The sequence below is a fragment of the Callionymus lyra genome, chromosome 6 (genome assembly GCF_982586985.1).
Source record: "Callionymus lyra chromosome 6, fCalLyr1.hap1.1, whole genome shotgun sequence".
Lineage (NCBI taxonomy): Eukaryota > Metazoa > Chordata > Actinopteri > Syngnathiformes > Callionymidae > Callionymus > Callionymus lyra.
Window position 1 is genome coordinate 19,268,663 of NC_141823.1, and position 20,742 is coordinate 19,289,404.

Below are 20,742 nucleotides of genomic sequence, written 5' to 3' on the forward strand. Positions count from 1 at the left end.
CATACGACTGCCTGTATCTTTAGGGGAGTGGCTGACTTCCAGTCCAACCTATAGTTCAGTGAACCGTGGAATGGTGATGCATGTCATACAGTCTTTACACTGAAAGATTAGCTCATTCACTCTAAGCTTAGCTCAGTCACCCTTGAGCCATACAATTCCATTTGAAGTGCTCAAATAGGATTCATTTTCTCTGGCTCGAACCGACCCCACTTTCTTTTCCCTTTTTTTTTTTCTTTCACCAAGACCTCAGAGCAGGTGTCTTAAACTCATCCGGCCAAGATGGGTAAATTCTTAGTCAAGGCTGGAGAATCTTTCAGCCGTCTTTTCGGAACGTCTTTGATCCAAATTGGAGTCTGGTCTTTACTGTTTCTGTGGTTTAACTGGGAATTTAGCCCCGTTTTGTCTGTTCCATCTTAATTATATAATCAAAGCTTTATAAATGATACAATTTGATGTAATGATCTATAGTACTTAACCATCTGACATTGCACAAGGATGGTGTCTTGGTCTATTAAACATTAAATCAAGGAGTGAGCAGGGTATCGTACTTGGGTTGTACCGAGTATAAAAACAACTTTGTCTTTTAGTGCCAAGCATCAGTTAAATACATGTGATCAAAACTCGATGTTTGGATTTTTCTGAAGAAACGCAGATGGGTGACCGAAACAGTGAACATCAGATCAATTTGTAGCAGTCAACTTGTTAGCAAGTGTTCTTTTGCATTGGAAATTGTTATTTATTTTTTTATGTAAGAGAACCTTATCTGGAATTTTGCCAAAGCTGAGAAATAATCCAAGATTTGTACTATACTTATGTCTAATGCACATTTATTGTTGTTAAAATGGGTTTTATTAAATTGGTATAGAAAAAATATCAATCAATACCCAGCACTATTAAGACGCCACACAATATCTTCAGGTTTATACGCTTTCTTTACAGACACAAGATTTAACCATCCAACTGTTTGCCTGGAATATCTTGTGATGCATCCATGACTGTCAGTGTGAATGAACCCGCTGATTATAACGTTTATGATATTACAAATAAATATATATTGATCAGTTGCTCCTTTTGTAACAGTAAAGACATGAAAAAAAAATCATGAGAATAACAGGTTTATTTTACAATCTTACAAATTTGATTGTATTATAATTAAATATGCTTGACAGGTTCTGTGACATTGCAAAAAAAATACTGTTTTCATATCATAAACAAGGGTAACAGATTCTTCTGTGTCAATGATGTGATGGTCGAATGTGTGTATGGTTTATAAAATACAGAATACAACAATTTATCATGAAAAATAGAGCCAAATTGCAGCTTTCACAGGTAAAAAAGACAGATGGAATCACGCAGGAACCTTTAAATTAACAGGCTGGCCGCTGAGTTGTTCAGTGTTCTAAACAGAATCCTGTGTAAGAAAGCAGGAGAATTGTTTTTTCGATGTCGTTTCACAACAAATTAAACATTAATGTACAAGGAAAACATGGTAAATAATGAACGTGACTTACCCGTATTTGTAATACGCCTGTATTTGCCTAACAGGCAAAGATCTGTTTTCTTCTGCGTGACGATTTGCTGGTCCTCTGCCCTCAGACCCCCGGGGTGACGAGAGAAGATAAAAGAGTAGCTGTCCAAACAAGTGCCATCTTCGTCGACTTGTCTACAGGAGTAGTGGACGGCGTAGTTGTCGTAGTCTGTGTCAATAACCCAGTGTTCGTCGTCTTTAGAGAAAAAACAGACAATTTGTTTAAACAAGCTCAAAGGTCGACAACTTCAAAAGCTTTTTTTTGACAAAGTGAGTTTCACAACAAACCAGTCTTGATTTCATCATCAAACTTACTTCCATTCTGCAGGTAATCTGCAACTCCCCAGTACTTCATTCTGAACTTTGCTGGGTCGGGGGTTTCTTGGAAAGTGGCGAACATTTTAGCGCATGTTTCCCAGTTGCTAAAAACAAAAGAAGACAGATCTCCAATGAGATTGAGAAGAGAATGGATGAGAGAGAATTCCTGTGAAAAGATTACTAACTTGAGAATGATGACTCTGCCTTCAGCGCTCGCGGTCATGCTGCCGGCCTCATCGATGGTGAATTTGGCCACGATGTTGTCAAGTAAGAACAAACCCTGTGGATCCTTCTTGGCAACAGCGTACCAGGTGCCAGCGTACTTTAACAGAAGAGACGGCGTCATTGTTTACTCGTATTTTTAAATGTTATTTAAGACCTCTGTCCAAACTCACTTTGGTCTTGTCAAAGTTCTGCTTGACCTGAACGTTGGCCACCTGGCAGTCCTGTTGTGCGCAGGAGAGAGCAAAGAGCCCGAGGGCCACGATATACAGCAACATTCTGTTCCAGAGAAGAAGAAAAAAACATGTCAGTTCCAGGTCAAATTTTCAAACAAAATCCTCACACGTACCTTATTTGTTCCAATTACAGTGGTCTGCTCTCACAGATCTTTGGGTCCCTTTCTGTTGTCTTTATATTCAGTTCCCCCCACCCCCGGTTGTGTAACGTCAACCCCCCTCAGCTACTCCCCCTGACTGCTATCTTGTCTCCGATTGGACAAACATTTACATAACAGTAGAGTACAGTCGTATTGATTTATGTTGATTAAGAACAATTAACTCCCCCACTGTTGAGAGAGTGTTGCAACATGTCAGTCGATCTTAAAGATTCCTTCGCAAAGATTTGGATCAAGCATGTGTTTAAACACAAATGTCACAATGCACCGCCATCAAATACACCTGAATCAAAGCAACCAAAGAACCTTTAGAGTCACTAACTAATCTCTAAGTGTGTTTATGTAACATATAGAAGACATAGACCTTAGGTTGGACATTTCAATCCTATGGGTTGCAAACTAGCAACAAAGTGTGTATAATAAAGAAAAGAAAACAGATGAAGTAGTGTTTTTACTTTTATATTAACTGCTGAGGGACAAAAGCTGTTTTTTTATGTGTGTGCCACAAAAAATGTTGTTGTATGTTGTGTTATTACAGTAAACAATAAATGTCGATTTTGCTTTACTCTGTTTTGAGATTGTTTATTAGCTCGCTCAGTACATACGTAATGGAAAGGGTGATGAAAGCACTCATGTTCTCTTCAAAGAAGAGTGATGTAATCAAGTACTATCTCCTGAGTGTATCAAGTCGTTTTCAGTCAGGAAAGAACATGGAATGCCCAACAGCACTGTTATTATCAGTGGAATGGTTCCAACCATGGCACATGGTTAGATATTATCTTTGACGAGATATTTTTGTGGTTTTCAATCCAAAATAATGTACCTTAAGTTGTTCCAGACGTCTTAACCAAGACCATATTGAGGGAAATTAAGGATTTTCTCATCATTCTTCATTGGTTGAAGTTATTTAGGCCAGTCAATAAAACGATTTATTGATTGATTGATTTTAAAAATTTCTTCTAACCTCTTAATCTTTTTTTATGGTGTTATTTCAGAAAAGGTGAAATGATCTTCAAAAGACCATCTGCTGCTTATGAAACCACAAGTCTTTGCTTGTCAAGCAGCACAATAACTGAGTCTTCTCTAACTGAATAACATTTGGAATTTGGCCGCAGGCTGAGCCATAATTCATAGGGAAATCTATGCCTTGTGAAATCATTTCTGCAACTTTGTTTGCTTCTACGTTATTTCATAAATGATCTTGTATTGTCTACATTAATACATAAAAAAAATTGAATTATTATTATTTTTTTCATTGGTATCCTTATGTGAATTCTGACTATATTTCAAGACAATATTTTAGGGATCGATCACAGATAAAACTAAAATATTTCAGTTTGATATTGACGTCATTTCTTGGATCTTTAACAGAGACAGAGTGTAACACGTCACAGAACACGCTTTCGAACCCTTTGTCTTGCACAGTTAATCAGCTTGCCCTAATCCTCACAACAAAAGATAGTGAGGAACTCCTTGTCTGATCGCTTGGCAAAGTACTCACCAGACACTTTACCTGAGCTATTTTTAACATGCTGTCTTTGTTTAGATTTTTCTTGCAAGACTTCTAATTGTGACCGGTATACAGTTGAAGAACTCATGCCCCTCCCCCTCCACCTCAAAAGAAAAACCTGTACACAATGATTCACCCGACTGGCCATCATCTTTTATTACTTTAAATGAATATGTCTTAAGAACTTTTGTTCAATACAACAGTGGAAAAAAACGTTCAAGAAAGTACTTCACAAAGTATTCATTTGAGGAGATATAAGGATAAAGGACAGTCTTCATCCACTTTCAACACTCAAGTACGTCAGCGCAGTCATTAGTCCGGTGACGTATAGGATGAACCTAAAGTGGTACATTTAACACACGTCATAGTGCCTGTGACGATGCTTAAAGATGAAGACAACATGTGTCCAAACACTTGAAAATTAATTTCATACCATTTTAAAAAACATTAAATAAATTGAAGAATAATCCTATAGTGATACACCTTATTTAAGTTAAGTTTTTTTACAACATTTTTTAAGGTCTGGTTAGTAGGAATTATGTCATGGTTTTCTTTGCTCCTCCTCTACCCCAACTTTTATTTGCTATCAAAGGACATAGATTGATCCTGTGCTTTTCTTCCTCTTTCTTTTTCTTCCAACTTGAATTTTCATTGGTGTCCCATCACTCAACAAGAACCACATTATTTGGATGACCAGGCGTCTATAATAATCAAGTGTATACATACACAAAGATCCCAAACGTCTCCTCCTACATTTGTCGGGATTAAAAGAAAATCTGTTGTTGGGGAAGGTTGGGACTGTGCGTCAGTCTGTTTGTCTATATAAAAAGCTGGTGGTCACAGGAATGCAGGAGTCTCTAGGGTGTCCTGCACAGGTGGAGAGGATTGCCCAATATAAAATTATCAGGCGGGGATTTGCAGGTTAAAGATGCTTAAAGCAGGGGGTTTAATGTCATGACGTCACATTAATTAGCAGGCACTTTGATCCTTTCAGCCTCTTAGCCTTGCTAGATCCTGTTCTTCTCTTTGACCAACACAGACGCTGCCAATGACTCCGTGTTCTAGGATGCTGCTACTCCACCAAAAGAGCCAGTAGCTCACCTTCCTTTTTTCATCTGTCCCGGGTGATTCTTCTTGGGATAAAGGCTTGAAAAAACGATCTGTTCACCATGGCGGACAAAGGTAGCGTGGAGAAATATCTGGAGAACAACCCACAATTTGCCAAAGAATACTTTGATAAGAAAGTCCGGGCAGAAGTGCTCACGGCAGCCTTCTCGACTCAAATTGACATCAAAGACATCGCTTCGTTCAAGGATGTTAACTCAGTACAGGAGGCAGCCATCATCTTTGAGTTGGTCCAGGAGTTGCAGAAACAGGGAACTATGGAGCAGTCCATGCACAAAGTCCTGCAGCGGCTGACGATGATTTTACAAGCGGACCGGGCTGGGTATTACCTTTGCCGATCAAGAAATGGGATTCCTGAGCTTTCTACCAACCTCTTTGATGTAACTCCGACATCCAAGTACGAGAGCAACTTGGTTCACCCGCAGAGTGAAATAGTTTTCCCTTTGGAAATGGGAATCGTGGGTTTCACAGCAAGTTGCAAAAAGCCCCAAAATGTTCCAGATGTCACACAGGTGAGAACTATCTAAACACTGTTGTAGTATTAGTACTTGAGTGAATAGAATCAATGATTTGTTCAAAATAAAAAAAGTTAAAGCTGATAAAGACACATTTATATTTCTATACTTGAGGACTGCAATACAAATAATATGGGATCAAGAAGGCATCTGTAATCTTTCTCTTTTGGTAGCAGATGATAAGTTTTACGACTTCACGTGAATAAATCAATATTTTCTCATTGGTGCAGAATAAGAAGTTTTGTGACTTTGTGGACAAGCAAACTGGATACAAGACCAAATGCATGCTCACTTTCCCATTGATGGCTGAAAAAGAATGTCTTGGAGTCGTCACCATGCTAAATAAAATTGGAGCCAGTAGTTTTACTCCAGAGGATGAAGCCGTAAGTATTTTAAACCCTATCTATTATCGATTAGTTAAGTCTGTATGTATGTGTCAAAACTGAATTTAAAAAAAAGTCAAGAACAATTATTTATAGATTTGTTGCTTACTCTGTGCCGTTTCTAAAACTGAAAGATAAAAAAGATTGTGATACTGCCACAAAAAGGTTGTCCTTCAAATGTACAACTTGTGCTCCGGAAGGCATTGAGACAGGATTGGTGACTTGATACTGTGATGTAACTTCCCTTCTTTAAGCCACATTATAATAGGTGTGATGTTTTCTTGTGCATGCAGCGCTTAAAACTCACTTCACAACACAGCTGTTGTATTATTATTTTACATTTAAATCTACATTGTGTGACAGATGAATCACTGCAGTATGAAAAAAAAGAAACTTGTCCGGTCATAAAGCCGTGTTCTCTTTTGGTTCTCAGCTCTTCCATAAGTACATGAACTTTGCTCAAGTAATTGCCCTGCAGCATTACACGGCCTACATGTTCAATGTTGAGTCCAGGAGGAGTCAGGTAACTGCTAATATCCCAATATATTCTAATACCATTCCAGCGTTTTTCGATTAATGTCAGGACAACCTAATTGCATGAAAATGTATCCCCCTAGGTTCTACTCTGGTCAGCTAGTAAAGTCTTTGAAGAGCTGACAGACATCGAGCGACAGTTCCACAAAGCCCTTTACACTGTGAGGGTCTACCTCAACTGCGACCGGTACTCAGTTGGACTTTTGGACATGACCAAAGAAAAGGTTTGTTCAAGATCGAAATCCGACTTCTATGAACCGCCGTAAACCAAACATTCTCTCATGCGACAGGAATTCTACGATGAATGGCCGGTCAAACTGGGTGACGTCGAGCCTTACAAAGGACCTAAAACTCCAGATGGAAGGGTAAATAAGTTATTTATTCCAAGCTTTGAATGATTCCTTTCTTATTCTGGGTAAATAAAACTGCACTTTGACTCTGTGTTTTATCAAGGAAATCATCTTTTACAAAATCATCGATTACCTGCTCGAAGGCAAAGAGGAGATCAAAGTCATACCGTGAGCAGCTTTTCATTCTCTTTAGAACAGAATTTAAGAAACAATACTTGAGGTTCATCTGCATTTTACGCTAAATAGTTTCCAGTAATGGTTGTATTATTTCAGGGGCCCCCCTGCAGACCACTGGGCTCTCGTCAGTGGACTTCCAACCTACGTGGCAGAGAACGGCTTTGTAAGTTTGAGACATGATGAATGAAGCTTGTCAAGTGTTCTTGAGAAAAAGTTCACAAGGAAGGTTGACTCGTGAAAAATCACTTGTCTTGCTCTTCACAGATTTGCAACATGATGAATGTGGCAGCAGAAGACTTCTTCACATTCCAGGTAGAAAGATCCAACTACCTTAAAAAAAGATACAGCTGGATTTATTTAGTCATGTACTAAAATTGTTAATTTGTATTAGTATTACAACATAAACTATTGTTTTATTTCAGAAAGAGGCAGTGGATGAGTCAGGATTCGTGATCAAGAATGTCTTGTCGCTACCCATTGTCAACAAGAAAGAAGAAATTGTGGGAATCGCCACATTCTACAACAGGAAAGACGGCAAACCTTTTGATGAACACGATGAACAGATTACTGAGGTCAGAAATTAGCCTTTAAAATTCTCACTAAAACTGCGCTAGGACTGCTATTGTGCGTGAAATGCCGGACATTATATTCACTGTTGCTTCGTGTCTATTTTGCCGCAGGCTTTGACACAGTTCCTCGGGTGGTCTGTGCTCAACTGTGACACCTATGATAGGCTAAATCGCATGGAATACAGAAAAGACATTGCCCAGGAGATGCTCATGTACCAGACCAGATGCACTGGTGATGAGATGCAGTCCATTTTGGTGAGTCCCATCTGCACGTCTCCAGGTGCACCTTTCATCAGTTCTGATCTTTCATTTTCTCACTAGAACACCAAAGAAAAGTTTGACTCAGAGCCAGAAGACTGCGATCAGAAAGAAATGTACAAGCTTTTGGTGAGTGAGCATCAAACATCCTTAACATGTTTAAATATGAACTACAGAAATCAAATACATCCTCCATCAGGTGCTTATATTATTAAGGTACCAATTAGCATTGCTGATCATTCAACGTGAACTTTTTATTTTCCAGCGAGGGACCTGCCCACCAGCTGATAACGTCAATGGAGAGAATCTGTACAATTTCGGGTTCAGCGATTTCCCTTCTTCAGAACACGACCTCATCAAGGCTGGCATCCGCATGTTCTTCGAGCTTGGTGTGGTGGAGAAGTTCAAAGTTCCTGCTGAGGTATGAGAGGCCAGGCTGCCATGGATGCTAATGAAATGATGCTAATGCAAAGAAAACAACATCAATTGGTCAGTATGAATGATCTTGGCTGATAACTTTTAGGACTGTGTAAACATTCAGTAGGTTACTTTCTTATGCAATATCCACGGATACTAGTTCTGAAAGGATGTATGATAGGCAGACTCGTATTCAAGACTAAGACATTACCAAGACTGGAGAGTGACATGACCATGACAAGATCAAGTCACCAAAAGAATGTAAGGAGTAATGTCAATGTGGGTAAGAAGGAGAGAACGCAAGACCAAGACGAGAGCAAGACTATACACCGCCCATAGACTGCCAAGACCAAGATTAGGCCAAGTTAATAGACTTCCAAGACCATGGACTGCCAAGACATAGACAAGACAAAGTCAATAGACTTCCATGACCATAGACTGCCAAGACATAGACAAGACAAAGTCAATAGACTTCCAAGACCATAGACTGCCAAGACATAGACAAGACAAAGTCAATAGACTTCCAAGACCATAGACTGCCAAGACCAAGAATAGGCCAAGTTAACAGACTTCCAAGACCATAGACTGCCGAGACATAGAAAAGACAAAGTCAATAGACTTCAAAGACCATAAACTGCCAAGACATAGACAAGACAAAGTTGATAGACTTCCAAGACCAAGATTATGTCAAGTTAACAGACTTCCAAGACCATAGACTTCCAAGACATAGACAAGACAAAGTCAATAGACTTCCAAGACCAAGATTATGTCAAGTTAACAGGCTTCCAAGACCATAGACTGCCAATACCAAGATTATTCAAAGTAACAGACTTCCAAGACCATAGACTTCCAAGACATACAGTAGACAAGACAAAGTCAATAGACTTCCAAGACCATAGACTTCCAAGACATAGACAAGACAAAGTCAATAGACTTCCAAGACCATAAACTGCCAAGACACAGACAAGACAAAGGCAATAGACTTCCAAGACCATAGACTGCCAAGACATAGACAAGACAAAGTCCATAGACGTCCAAGTCCATAGACTTCCAAGACCATAGACTGCCAAGACAAAGTCAATAGACTTCAAAGACCATAGACTGACAAGACATAGACAAGACAAAGTCAATAGACTTCTAAGACCATAAACTTCCAAGAAATAGACAAGACAAAGTAAATAGACTTGACAAGACAACGTAAATAGACAAGACGACGTAAATAGACAAGACGAAGAGAATAGACTTCCAAGAAAAGAACCGCAGAAAGACCAGGACATAGACTGCTGAGTACAATACAATAGACTGCAGGACCAAGACAAGACCATAGACCAAGACCGGAAATAAGTGGTGTTGAGACCAAGAACACACTAGGGATTATGATGTTAACATTGCTCACCTACAGTTAGTTGGCATCTTTTCACGTGCATGTGTTGGGAAAAAATGTAAGTCTGGCTTAATAAGCATTATTTAACTCTTTATTGCTCTGGTCCAGACTCTGACAAGATGGATGTACACAGTGAGGAAGGGATATCGCGCCATCACCTACCACAACTGGAGACATGGTTTCAACGTCGGCCACACAATGTTTTGCCTGCTGCAGGTAACGTATCTGGAGGTCATGACCCATGAACACAACACTGGCTTATGTACCAAAACTCGAAGCAAACTTTCCAATAGTTCATCCTTGATGCTGTTGTATTGAATCTGAATCCGAGCACTTTTGTCTCAACAGACCGGGAAGTTGAGGAAGTACTACTCTGATCTAGATGCCTTCGCTATGGTCGCTGCTGCATTCTGCCACGACATCGATCACAGAGGCACCAACAACCTCTATCAGACAAAGCAAGTGAACACAACATGGATTTCATCTGTATCTATTAGACAAAATGTACACGTCATATCATTTCAGTTAGTAAAACTTAGGTTTATTACTATAAAGAGGAACTCATTAAGTACAGTATATTTATTATAAGGTTTAGAAACATTTGTTATGGGGGTAGTACTTAATCTATATTTGAATAAAAGTCATAATTGTTATGTCCTGCTTTTAAAATACACCTGAGTGAGGCGAATGACTGTTAGTTTCTAAATGGATGGTCTCTGACACCAGGAGTTCAGCTCCACTGGCCAAACTTCATGGCTCATCGATCATGGAGAGGCATCACTTGGAGTACAGTAAAACCCTCATGGCTGAGGAGGTACGAGACATCCTCTGTCCATTTCTTGTAATTGTGAAAGCGTAACATCATTTACTGTGTCCAACAGAGCTTGAACATCTTCTGCAACCTCCAGAAGCGTCAGTTTGAGAACGTGCAGCACCTGTTTGATGTTTGCATCATCGCCACAGACCTGGCCCTCTACTTTAAGTGTGTTTTCTGACACGTGTTTGGTCGACAAGATCGCTGAGATTCCTCTTAATCCCTGTCTCTTGTCCGCGGCGTAGGAAGAGGACTATGTTCCAAAACATTGTGAACGCCACTGAGCCCATGGCAGATGAGAAGGAGTCCATTGCCTACATTTCAAATAACGCAATCAGGAAGGAGATTGTTATGTGAGTGTCTTCCACGTGACGTTGTGCATTTTGTAAGGGTCTCTTCGTGCAGGCTCACATTTGTTTGACTTTATCTGCAGGGCAATGATGATGACAGGCTGTGACTTGTCAGCTATTACCAAACCGTGGGCGGTTCAGAGCAAGGTGGGTGTTTTACTGAAACAGACGAGATGTACGAGGAACGGACTTGGATTCGTGTCAACATTTTTTTATGCTATGATATAAGATAGGAGTTTTTTTTTTCTCCCATAGGTGGCGCTGATGGTTGCTGCAGAATTCTGGGAGCAAGGAGATTTGGAGCGAAGTGTTTTGGACCAACAACCAATCGTAAGTCCCATTATATCGTCTTTTTTTCAATTTTGGAAGAAGTCATAATATTTATATTCTCTTCGCTCTTTCCCAGCCCATGATGGACAGGAACTGTTCCGAACAGCTACCCAAGATGCAATGTGGTTTCATTGACTTTGTCTGCGCATTTGTTTACAAGGTAAAAGTTCTAGATAGCTTCTTAAGAGAATGCAAACAAACAAGCTGTCAATCAATAAATAACATTCACTTTTATTGTCCTTAAGATGAAACCTCCACCTCTTAAGATCATTGTACATGTATTGATGTTTCAAAGATGTTGTTAATGTGAAAGAAAACCCATTTTCTATGTGAATAGCTATCAGTCTACATAAAGAACACAGTCCTTCATTTACTTTCAAGACATCGGTGATAATGTATCGCACAAGAACAGCTAATGTAACTGAAATACAAATTAGCTTTAGCGTTAAATGAAAGCAAATAAAAACAATTCAAAATAAATGTTATTCAGAAGGTGCACACATACTGCGTCAATTCAATTTATTCAAACTTTCTCGTGTTTTCTGGATTTCAGGAGTTTTCTAGATTCCACAAAGAGATTCAGCCCATGTTTGATGGTCTGAACAACAACCGGTCAGAATGGAACAAGCTGGCTGAAGTGTACAACGCCAAGATGAAGCTCATTGAAGATGAGAAGAAGAAGTTGGAAGACGAGGAGGCCAGAAAAGGTATACATTTCTTTTATCTCGAGTGAAGACATCCAGTCTTTAATATCCTTTTTTTTTTGACAGGTGACGGAGGAAAATCCAAAACATGCACAATTTCTTAAATTCCATCCATGGTTTTTGAGATTGGTAAGAGATATTCCAGGCTATTCTGCAACGGTGAAAGGAGCCATTTTGGGATATTCCTCCGAAGTTTGAGAAGTTAGCGGCTCTATACGCGGTGCAATCGTGCGACCTGTGTAGCCTGGATAGGATTTTGACTAGGCTACTTCTAGTAACCAGATTGTAGAAAAAAACACGAAGGGCTGGGAAGACCTAAAGAATGTGAAAGACCGCGAAATGTGCTAATGAACGTTAAAACACTACCTTATTAAGCTAAAAGGCCCCCTAGCATAGCAGGCACGTACCTGGAGCCTCTTTTAAGTGTAGTACATTTAACTGAGTATATTCCTGTGCTGTCAAGTTAATCTACTCGATGTACTTGCTGGATATATTTTGCTACTGCTATTGTAATGAAGGGAAAGAGCAAAATAAGAATGCAACTTTGAGTGGTTATACTGTTACTTTAATTTTGGTGAATGAATAAACAGTACAAAATAATGTATAAAGACAATGTGAAGTGTAAGGAGTGATGTCACTGAGACATATATTAAATGTATAGAAACCAGAAATAAAGCAGCACTTATTAGACTCACTTTTGTTTATTTTGTACATTAATGTATAACAGGTTTTTATTTTCACAATAGTTTCTAAATAACCCTGTATTAAATCCTTATTTATTTGGAAATGCTAATCTTGTAAAGCCTCGACTGAACAAGCGGCAAAATTTAGTTATTTCCCTGTATATATGTCTCGCAGCAGAGAAAAGAGCAGATACACGACCTGAAGATCATGTTTTTGGACAAACGTGTGAAATTAACCAAAAACAGCCCTTTCTCCTCCAGCCGAGCGACACTGTAGCGCCTCACACGTGTTATCTCCTGCCATAAAAGGGCATCAATCAAGAGACTGTAATCTTTCTAAAGAAGCTTAGGTAGCACCTGGCTTTCTCTCTTGAACTTAGGGTCACTGTTGAGGAATTCCCTCAATTATCCGCAGATGTCACATCTTCTAGCACAAGCCGATATATTTCACACGATTGTCCCACTAACTGTGACCTTCAAAAAAAAAATGCAGTTTGTAAGCATGAGTTAAATATACATTGTTCAAGGCAAATAAAATGTATGTCATTGCATGTGTGTCTGCAAATAAAAAAAAAGTCTATGTTTGGTTTCCTGCAGAACCAAAGTACAAAGGTGTGAATTGATCTCTTCTTTGCACACGCTCAAATCATGGCTAGCTAGACGAACCTTGGGCTCGGCCGCAGCAACAGTCAGTCTTAGTGTAATATCGTGCCAGGATCTTAAAGGCTCCAAAGCTGGATGAGCCACAGGGGAAAGAGGATCAGTGGATTGATTTTTATCCTTGCCCAATACAATAGTGTCAGGTCGAGTTCAGCATCTATGTTTCAGTTTTGAATAGATGTGTACACAAGAGCTGGGATGATGCAGGAGTACATCCCTGTCCTGTGCAGCCTGATATTTATGCTGCTGCGTTTGTTGTTGATAAACATTGCATTGATCAGATTTTTGAACACATTTCTGCTTGTTTGACTTCCTGACTCTGGTTGCTCACATTTTTACTTTGAAATCAGAATTGGATTCATTCCCTGCAAAGCACTTTATGATAGTCAGCTTTATAAAACATTTTTCAAGCGGGGTTTTGGTTTCATGCATTTTATTTGCCTAAAACACAAAGAGAGGACAAACACTGTTTCCACTTTTAACAGCACAACTCACATCAACTTTCTCTGAGGTGAGAGGAAAGCTAGGATGAACGACAGTCAAGTGAAGATTACTTGTTCTTCCGGTGTGAGCTGTAGACTAATCTCCCAGGATTCTCACGCACTGTTCTATTCCCTTTGCTGGAGGAAATCAAGGCTCCTCTGTCCCAGGTCACAGGGACCAAACGAGAGCTAATCCTCGTTCTATTTTCTCCCGGACATTGCTAATTTCACTCCACCTCTCCCAATTTGTCGCTGGTTCTGCCACCTGCCCGTCTCAACGGTGACTCCTCTTCTTCTTTAGGCAACAGCCAGATACAAATAGTCATTATTATGTAGAAGGATCGGATCATTTCATGAAGTGACTCTGGTTCACTTTCTTGATCTTAGATTTGTCACATTTGTCATGAGAGATGGATCGATCGAGACGTGATTGAAACACAGTGGAGACGAGGACATCATTTTGAGGAGGTCACAAAGGTAGAAGCTGACAACATGGCACATTGTTAAAAAAGTCTTTGTCGGGGGACGAACTGGTTGGAAGATGTTAGAACTTGATGTTCTGCTTACACGTTGCTGTGATCAATAACTGTGATCGACTCCACTTTAAAGTTTTAAAGACAAGTTTCATGTCAATTTTTCTGATCTTGTGTTTTCAGTCCGCTCACAATGTTGAGTACATCAAAGGAAAAGATCCTCAAAGTACTGATCGAACTCTTCGTCCCTAAGTACAGAGAAGAAGAAAAAATTGGATTAGTGAAGAAAAGAAAATCACATTTATTTCTATACCGACTCAAAACCATCTAGACAAGTGGTTCCCAAAGGGGTGGGCAATGCAATGTAAAATATTCTCTTACTTTGACTTCTCCTCCAGCACAGGAGCAGGTCCTCGCCAGTGCTCCGACTCTGACGGGCCCTCTGGCTCCTCATATGCACTCGAGCCTTCTGCAGAAGTACGAGACAGAATCAACGAGTTGCTGCTAATGATGCGATCATTGACAACAGCACACATTTAAGTAGACGTATGGAGAGGCGTGTGTTCATTCGTCGTACCTTCATTGACAACATGTGACTCATCTGCACCGCTGGAAGACGACGACTCACCTGCAACACAAGGTTCAGTCGTTTAAAAACGAAATGATGAAGTTATAAATAAATCAAATAAAATAATGTAACCTCTGCTTCTCCTATGTTTCTTATTCTTCTTATGTTTCTTGGAAGACGTTTTCGTTTTCTTCATCGCCGACGCCTCTTCGTCTTCCTCACATTCGCGTTTCCTTTTTTTCGCCAATTTCACCTCCTTCCTCCTTTAAAAGCAGAGCCAACGATTTTAATCAGTGCCAGTAGATATTAAATATATCCTTAGTGTGTTGAGCTTACTTGTGATGGTAGTTGAGTTTGAAAGAGCATTCTGGACACAGTCCTGGAATAGAAATTTAAGAACAGATTGAATGCACGTGGTTTGCAATTTGATGACCTTCTAAATCCAGCTCAAACAAGGAATAATCAGTTTATTTTAGGCAAACATTGAATTTGAATCTGAAAAATCAGTCTTTTTTAAGCAAGACATAGAAAACCTAGTAGTTTTAATCAAACAAATCAATTGAATAGACACTTTTATTTATAACAGTTGCCTCAACTGTCACCTTTGCAAGTTGAGCTACAAGTGAATAAATGTTTTAACTATTGCAACTGTAAACCAGTTGGAACCTAAAACAAAGAAAAAACCAAGAGTCACTGTACATGTTCTGTGATGGAAGCAGACGATGAGGCCTTTTCAAACGTGATGCCGCATTCTATTGAACATATCTCTTCAGGAAGTTTAGAGGTTTATTGTGGGGATGAACTGCATCCAGACTGCTAACTAAAGATAAAGGAGGTCAAGGTGTCTGCCTGCAACCTGTCAAAGCCGCTGAGCTCATAATGACTGGTTGGTCTTCTCGCTGTAATTATTCTAAGAGGATTTCCAGCAATATGACACCTAAAGGAGGATTATTATGAGTCGGTCATTACATTAAAACCATCCTTTTACTGATGACATATTCCCCAGCAGGTGCAGCTCAAGTAGAGTCCGGGAAAAAAAACCACTTACGGAGTTTAACCAAAGCATTTCTCTTCTCGTCCTGTTCAACGTAGGCGAAGTTCACCTCCCAGCTCTTGAGGCCCTCTTCCTTCACACAGTGTTTGTGTCCACACTGGAACTGACCTGGTTCAGAAGATACCAGTCAATGTTGAATCAAGGAAAGAAAAACATAACTTTCAACTGGTACATATTAGCTGTGTGTATTGGCAAGAATCTGACGATACAATACGTATCAAGATACAGGGGCAATGGTGCGATATACATGTATATTGTAACACTGTAGGTACAAGGATATATTCATATTATTTTTGAGTACTTGACTCACGTGTTGCAGAATTTACAGACCACATGACTCGTCGTTACTGCTTAAATTTGTTTTGAAATCAAAATATGTCAAAACATTAGCTTTAAAAGTGGCTTGAGTTGACTGTATCCTCTAGTCCTCGGTCCCAGATCTCACTGGATTTCAATGTTCATTTAGCTACGGAGGACAGGATGACTGCTCCCATCTAGAGGCTGGAAGTATAATTTCAAAAGAAAAATTAACGATGTGAATATGTGCAAGTTAATTGTAAAGAAATTAATGATTTGATTTTTTATAAACACATTATTGTGCTTTTGATAACTATGGTAACACAAAATAGGATTTTCAAGCCAAAAATAAAAAGATGAAAATCATATCGTTTAATGTTCTTAATAATCGATACAGTGCTGTCAAATATCGATTCAGTATTGTGGAAAATAATAATTAAATCTTTAAATTTAAGAGCCCTAATACATATAGTTTAAAGCGGAAATATAATATCCACATATTACCAACATTTGCATGATTTACATATCAAACAGATATTTAAAAAAACTAGAAACAAATAAATGAGTTAAGGGATGTTCTAGCATCCCTTCATGCAAACCAATAAGTCTGGTGTTATTTTAATATGAAGCAGACTGAAGCTCTTGTTTCATGGTTTATGACATTATAATCTCATCATCATCTAAACCTGAACCTTCATTAACAACAGGCTTTTTTTCGGTTACTCTGGTTCTGCTGATTGAGACGACGAACGGCAAAAAACTATATTCTGTGTAGTTCTGAGGCGATACATTTTTATTTTGTGTGATGCTAAGACGAGCAATGACGCAACACACCACAGCCAGCTTTTCATAAGTAGACAGACAAACACTCGACAGTAAAGAATTCATAACTTTGAGGTACAAATGTGATCTGAATTTCAAAGGAAACGCAAACCTCTTAACATGACACAACATGAACCTAGAAGGTGGCGTTCAGAGGAGCAGAGTGTGTGTGTGAGTGTGTGTGTGAGTGTGAGTGTGAGTGTGTGTGTAAGGAGATTAAAATTCCAGAGACCCTGCCTGCAACACAAAGTCATCCGAGTCCCTCTTTTCACTTTCTACAGAGAGGATTCTTCAAATCTCTTCATGTACTTGTTTACACCACATTGGTACCAAGACACAACATATTCAGTAAACAGTGAGTTCCTTTTCCAAATACCTGAAGAGATATCGACTTACCTTTACCTGAAACCACCTCGTTTTCGCTCCGCCAGCGGAACCCAAACTGTTGGTGAAGCAGTTGTGTATTAACAAAAAAATAAAGCTCAAACTCACACAAACCCGAGATGTTTTCTTACCTTGTTTTCTTTGTATTTGCTGAGGTCAGATATGCAGTACTCCTTAAACAGTTTGTCGTAGTACTTTTTGGCCAAATCTTTCTCCCTTTAAAGTACAAAATAAAAACATGAGAGGATTCTGCATTGTTGAGCAACCATTTAAGTCTTTTTTTTACATTCATACTAAATATTATTTAAAATCACTTGATATTATCTCTTTAATAATCATGTGTTGCATCAATAATTAACCATGAAAAAAAGACCATGTCATGTCTTCTTGATCCTCGTCCCTCCAAAGAAAGCGATGATTCTCACGCAATACATCCATGTCGTTTTTGTCACTGGTTCTAGGTTCAGGACATAAAAAAAAAAGGGACACGGCGTCAGAACATAATGTTAACATGAGTCGACAGTGTCAGCAGTTTGTCACGAGAAGGACTAAGAACTTACAAGGAACGTCTGAAGTCCTTCATCTTTCCTCCGTAGTACAGGATGTAGTCGCCAACAAACTTCTTATGACGTTCAAACTGTTGTTAATTAAGGTGAATTTTGAACATGAATTATGACATTCATAGCTGGAGACGGTTCATGTTAATTAAACATTAAAATCATTTAATCCATAACAAACCTTTGCACCTGAAAAAGCCTGCAAACATTTAGATAATAATACATTGAAATACATTATGTTATATCTATATTATAGTCTGCAGTTCAGTAGGCGAAAGTAAAACTATTTTTTCAAGAGGCCAAATACAGGATCAGCACCTCTAAATGAAGGTTTAACCTGGGTTCTCTGGGAGAGTCCTAGATCAGGCCAGTAAGCTAATCTCAATTGACACCGGACCGCCTTTATTTATTTGTAGTCCAGTCGCGACTGGTTACTGGGGGAATGTGGTGCACAGCGCCACCTGGTGTCATAAAGAAAAAAAAGGCATTTGTAATGAACCATCATCAAATAAACTCATACAACACGGATTTTAAGTAAACCTTTACATGATAATTACAAATGTATATATTTATATGAATGATTGGTTAAGTTCTCTTCCTGGTTTTGTGTACTGAGAACATTATAAAACCACAAAAAAATAATGATAAAGTTGGACTCAGAGCTCGCAGACCCACTCCGAGGTCATGAAAATTTTGAGAGCTATGACCTCTGAGTATATTGGGTGTGTCACTTCTTGATCTGCTTGAGCTTGAACAACAAATCTGTCTGGTTTCAATGATAGTTAACACTTTTTTTAATGATCAGGCAGGTGTGCTGGTCAACAATATAAATGCGAGTTTAAGTAAAAACCTACAGCTCTTGAACCGTGTGAAAAAAGGATACAGCGTTCATTGATATAAGGTGAGCTCTTCTGTTTCTGGCCTCCTCCCTGCAAAATAAGAAAGTGGAAAACGGTTTGTAACATCAAGCTTCATTCATAAATAACCGTTCATTCAAATTTTTATTGTAAAAATATAGAGTTGGTTTATAATGGAAAGTTATATTTAAAAGAAACTAACACAAGATGCCATGTATTATGTTATTTCATATGGAAATACCTAAATAAACACCTGAGCTAGTGAAGGTGATATGAAATATGATGTATCATAAATTCACAAAACATTTCTCAAGTCAAAATAACTAAGAACGTAAAGTGATGTATGCATAAGGTTAATTGTTTTGAAAAAATATTGTAGAGGAAAAAAAAGGTCTTTAAAAGATAAACTGGATAACAAGGATTCAAGATCACTTTTTAAATAAAAATGAATGCATTAATATTACATAAATATAGCATGTTTTTTGACAAGAGGTATAAATCTCATATAGTTAATCGAGCGTCCTGCATTCATCTTATCATTTCATTTTTCTTACCTGTCCAGCTCATTGGAATGAAAACTCCGGTGAGCGACCAGGGAATGAGGATTCTTCTTATATGCCTTGTGCAGGATCTCATCAGGTTTCCTGGAAGGAAGCGAAGTAAAGTCCATATTCAGGAGCCAAAACCATTTTCAATTTAAATCAAGTATCTATATTTTACCTATTAGCGTCTTTGTGCAACGAATCCCCTTCCTCCTCATCACTGAAATCGGAGTCGTAGCCACCAGCAGCTCCATGTACCTGGACCACGAGAAGAAACAACTTAGAACTAGGGTCGACTTGCAGAGGCCACACAACCGGTCAGTAAATCCACAGTAAACATATGAAAGTGAATATTGTATTCACAACTGCACTACAATCTTCTTCAGCACTATTTCAACAAATTAATTATTAGCCATAGCTACTCATATTTGTTTGAATATAAATGTCTAAATTAAGGTTCTTTAAGTATCAATGCAAAACACAATAATATTAATGTGCCAGAAATCATACAATAAAAAATAACAGCCTGACTACTAATATAAAATGAATAACAACATAACTCACTTCATGCTTAACATATCAGCTCTATCGTAAACCAAGTATGTTTTCAATAAATATAATAAATATTATACATGGAAAAGAAAAATATGTGACATATTGTATACGTAAACTAAAATATACACAGTAATATGATCAACTGTAACAAGTAACATAAACATTAAGAGTCATTAAGAGAAATCATTAAGAGTAGATACAAACACACGAGACGTTCTTTTTTCACATTTTCAATATTATGATTTGAAAAAGATTAAAGTAAAAGATGTTATTAAGCAGCAGGTCGAACCACAACATTACGACTCGTGAACTCCTGCTAAGGTGTATGTTGGTGACTCATCACAGACAAACATGAACAAAGTCGCTTAAATAAACTAAATTTAGTAAAACACGCTCGCATTTATCTTCACCAAAGCTCACAGATTTAAACCTACTTTAGCAAGATTCTCCATTTTCCTGCTTCTCTACTACGACGACTTTCACGCATGCGCAACACTCTGTCTCAGCTCGCCATGTTTGTATGGCAAGCTAAGAGGGACAAATTCAGACTGCACGACTTACAAAACGTGTTCGCGTTGCGTTCATGATCATTATTATTGGTCATGTGCGTCGTTTTGGGAAAAAAAACGAACTACGTTACTCTTCCTATAGTTAAAATTATTTTTAAATCATTGTAATGGGAAATCATGAGAAAGACGACAGACATTTTTTCCATGTTGAGTTGTGGTTATGCTTCTTTGTCGCCATCTGGTGGAATTTGTATGTTACTGCGGTATCGACGTTTCAAATACATGTTTTTTTTTGTTTTTTGCAAAATAAAAATCTGCAACCTGTTGTTGTCTCTTAAGTTCCCCTTTAGGTGGCTTCACCCTTTGAGCCATTACACACTTCAAGGTAAGTTAGTAAGTGATATAGGTAAAGAAAAT

At 38.5% G+C, this 20,742-nt stretch overlaps 3 protein-coding genes across 3 annotated transcripts; 1 reads left to right on the top strand and 2 right to left on the bottom strand.

The window, feature by feature from the left end:
- Positions 1-1,099: 1,099 nt before the first annotated feature.
- Positions 1,100-2,478, bottom strand: rbp4 (retinol binding protein 4, plasma). Its single transcript, XM_087794073.1, has 6 exons — positions 2,418-2,478; positions 2,242-2,347; positions 2,032-2,168; positions 1,844-1,950; positions 1,512-1,724; positions 1,100-1,411 (listed from the first exon to the last, which is right to left on the bottom strand). The coding sequence occupies exons 2-6, from the start codon at positions 2,344-2,346 to the stop codon at positions 1,392-1,394; spliced, it is 582 nt and encodes a 193-aa protein (XP_087650199.1). The 5' UTR covers position 2,347; positions 2,418-2,478; the 3' UTR covers positions 1,100-1,391.
- A 2,635-nt stretch (positions 2,479-5,113) lies between these two features.
- pde6c (phosphodiesterase 6C, cGMP-specific, cone, alpha prime) lies at positions 5,114-12,262 on the top strand. Its single transcript, XM_087794074.1, has 22 exons — positions 5,114-5,609; positions 5,843-5,995; positions 6,429-6,518; positions 6,613-6,753; positions 6,820-6,894; positions 6,983-7,047; positions 7,153-7,219; positions 7,321-7,368; positions 7,479-7,628; positions 7,737-7,880; positions 7,947-8,012; positions 8,149-8,304; positions 9,793-9,900; positions 10,033-10,142; positions 10,411-10,498; positions 10,566-10,666; positions 10,744-10,851; positions 10,932-10,995; positions 11,104-11,178; positions 11,255-11,338; positions 11,732-11,885; positions 11,949-12,262. The coding sequence occupies exons 1-22, from the start codon at positions 5,142-5,144 to the stop codon at positions 11,984-11,986; spliced, it is 2,553 nt and encodes an 850-aa protein (XP_087650200.1). The 5' UTR covers positions 5,114-5,141; the 3' UTR covers positions 11,987-12,262.
- A 1,379-nt stretch (positions 12,263-13,641) lies between these two features.
- fra10ac1 (FRA10A associated CGG repeat 1) lies at positions 13,642-20,318 on the bottom strand. Its single transcript, XM_087794072.1, has 14 exons — positions 20,251-20,318; positions 19,440-19,519; positions 19,274-19,363; positions 18,746-18,791; positions 17,866-17,942; positions 17,679-17,762; positions 17,437-17,521; positions 17,318-17,363; positions 15,797-15,910; positions 15,085-15,127; positions 14,881-15,011; positions 14,758-14,808; positions 14,562-14,649; positions 13,642-14,428 (listed from the first exon to the last, which is right to left on the bottom strand). Exons 1-14 carry the CDS (start codon positions 20,266-20,268, stop codon positions 14,386-14,388), a joined length of 996 nt encoding a protein of 331 aa, XP_087650198.1. The 5' UTR covers positions 20,269-20,318; the 3' UTR covers positions 13,642-14,385.
- Positions 20,319-20,742: the final 424 nt, after the last annotated feature.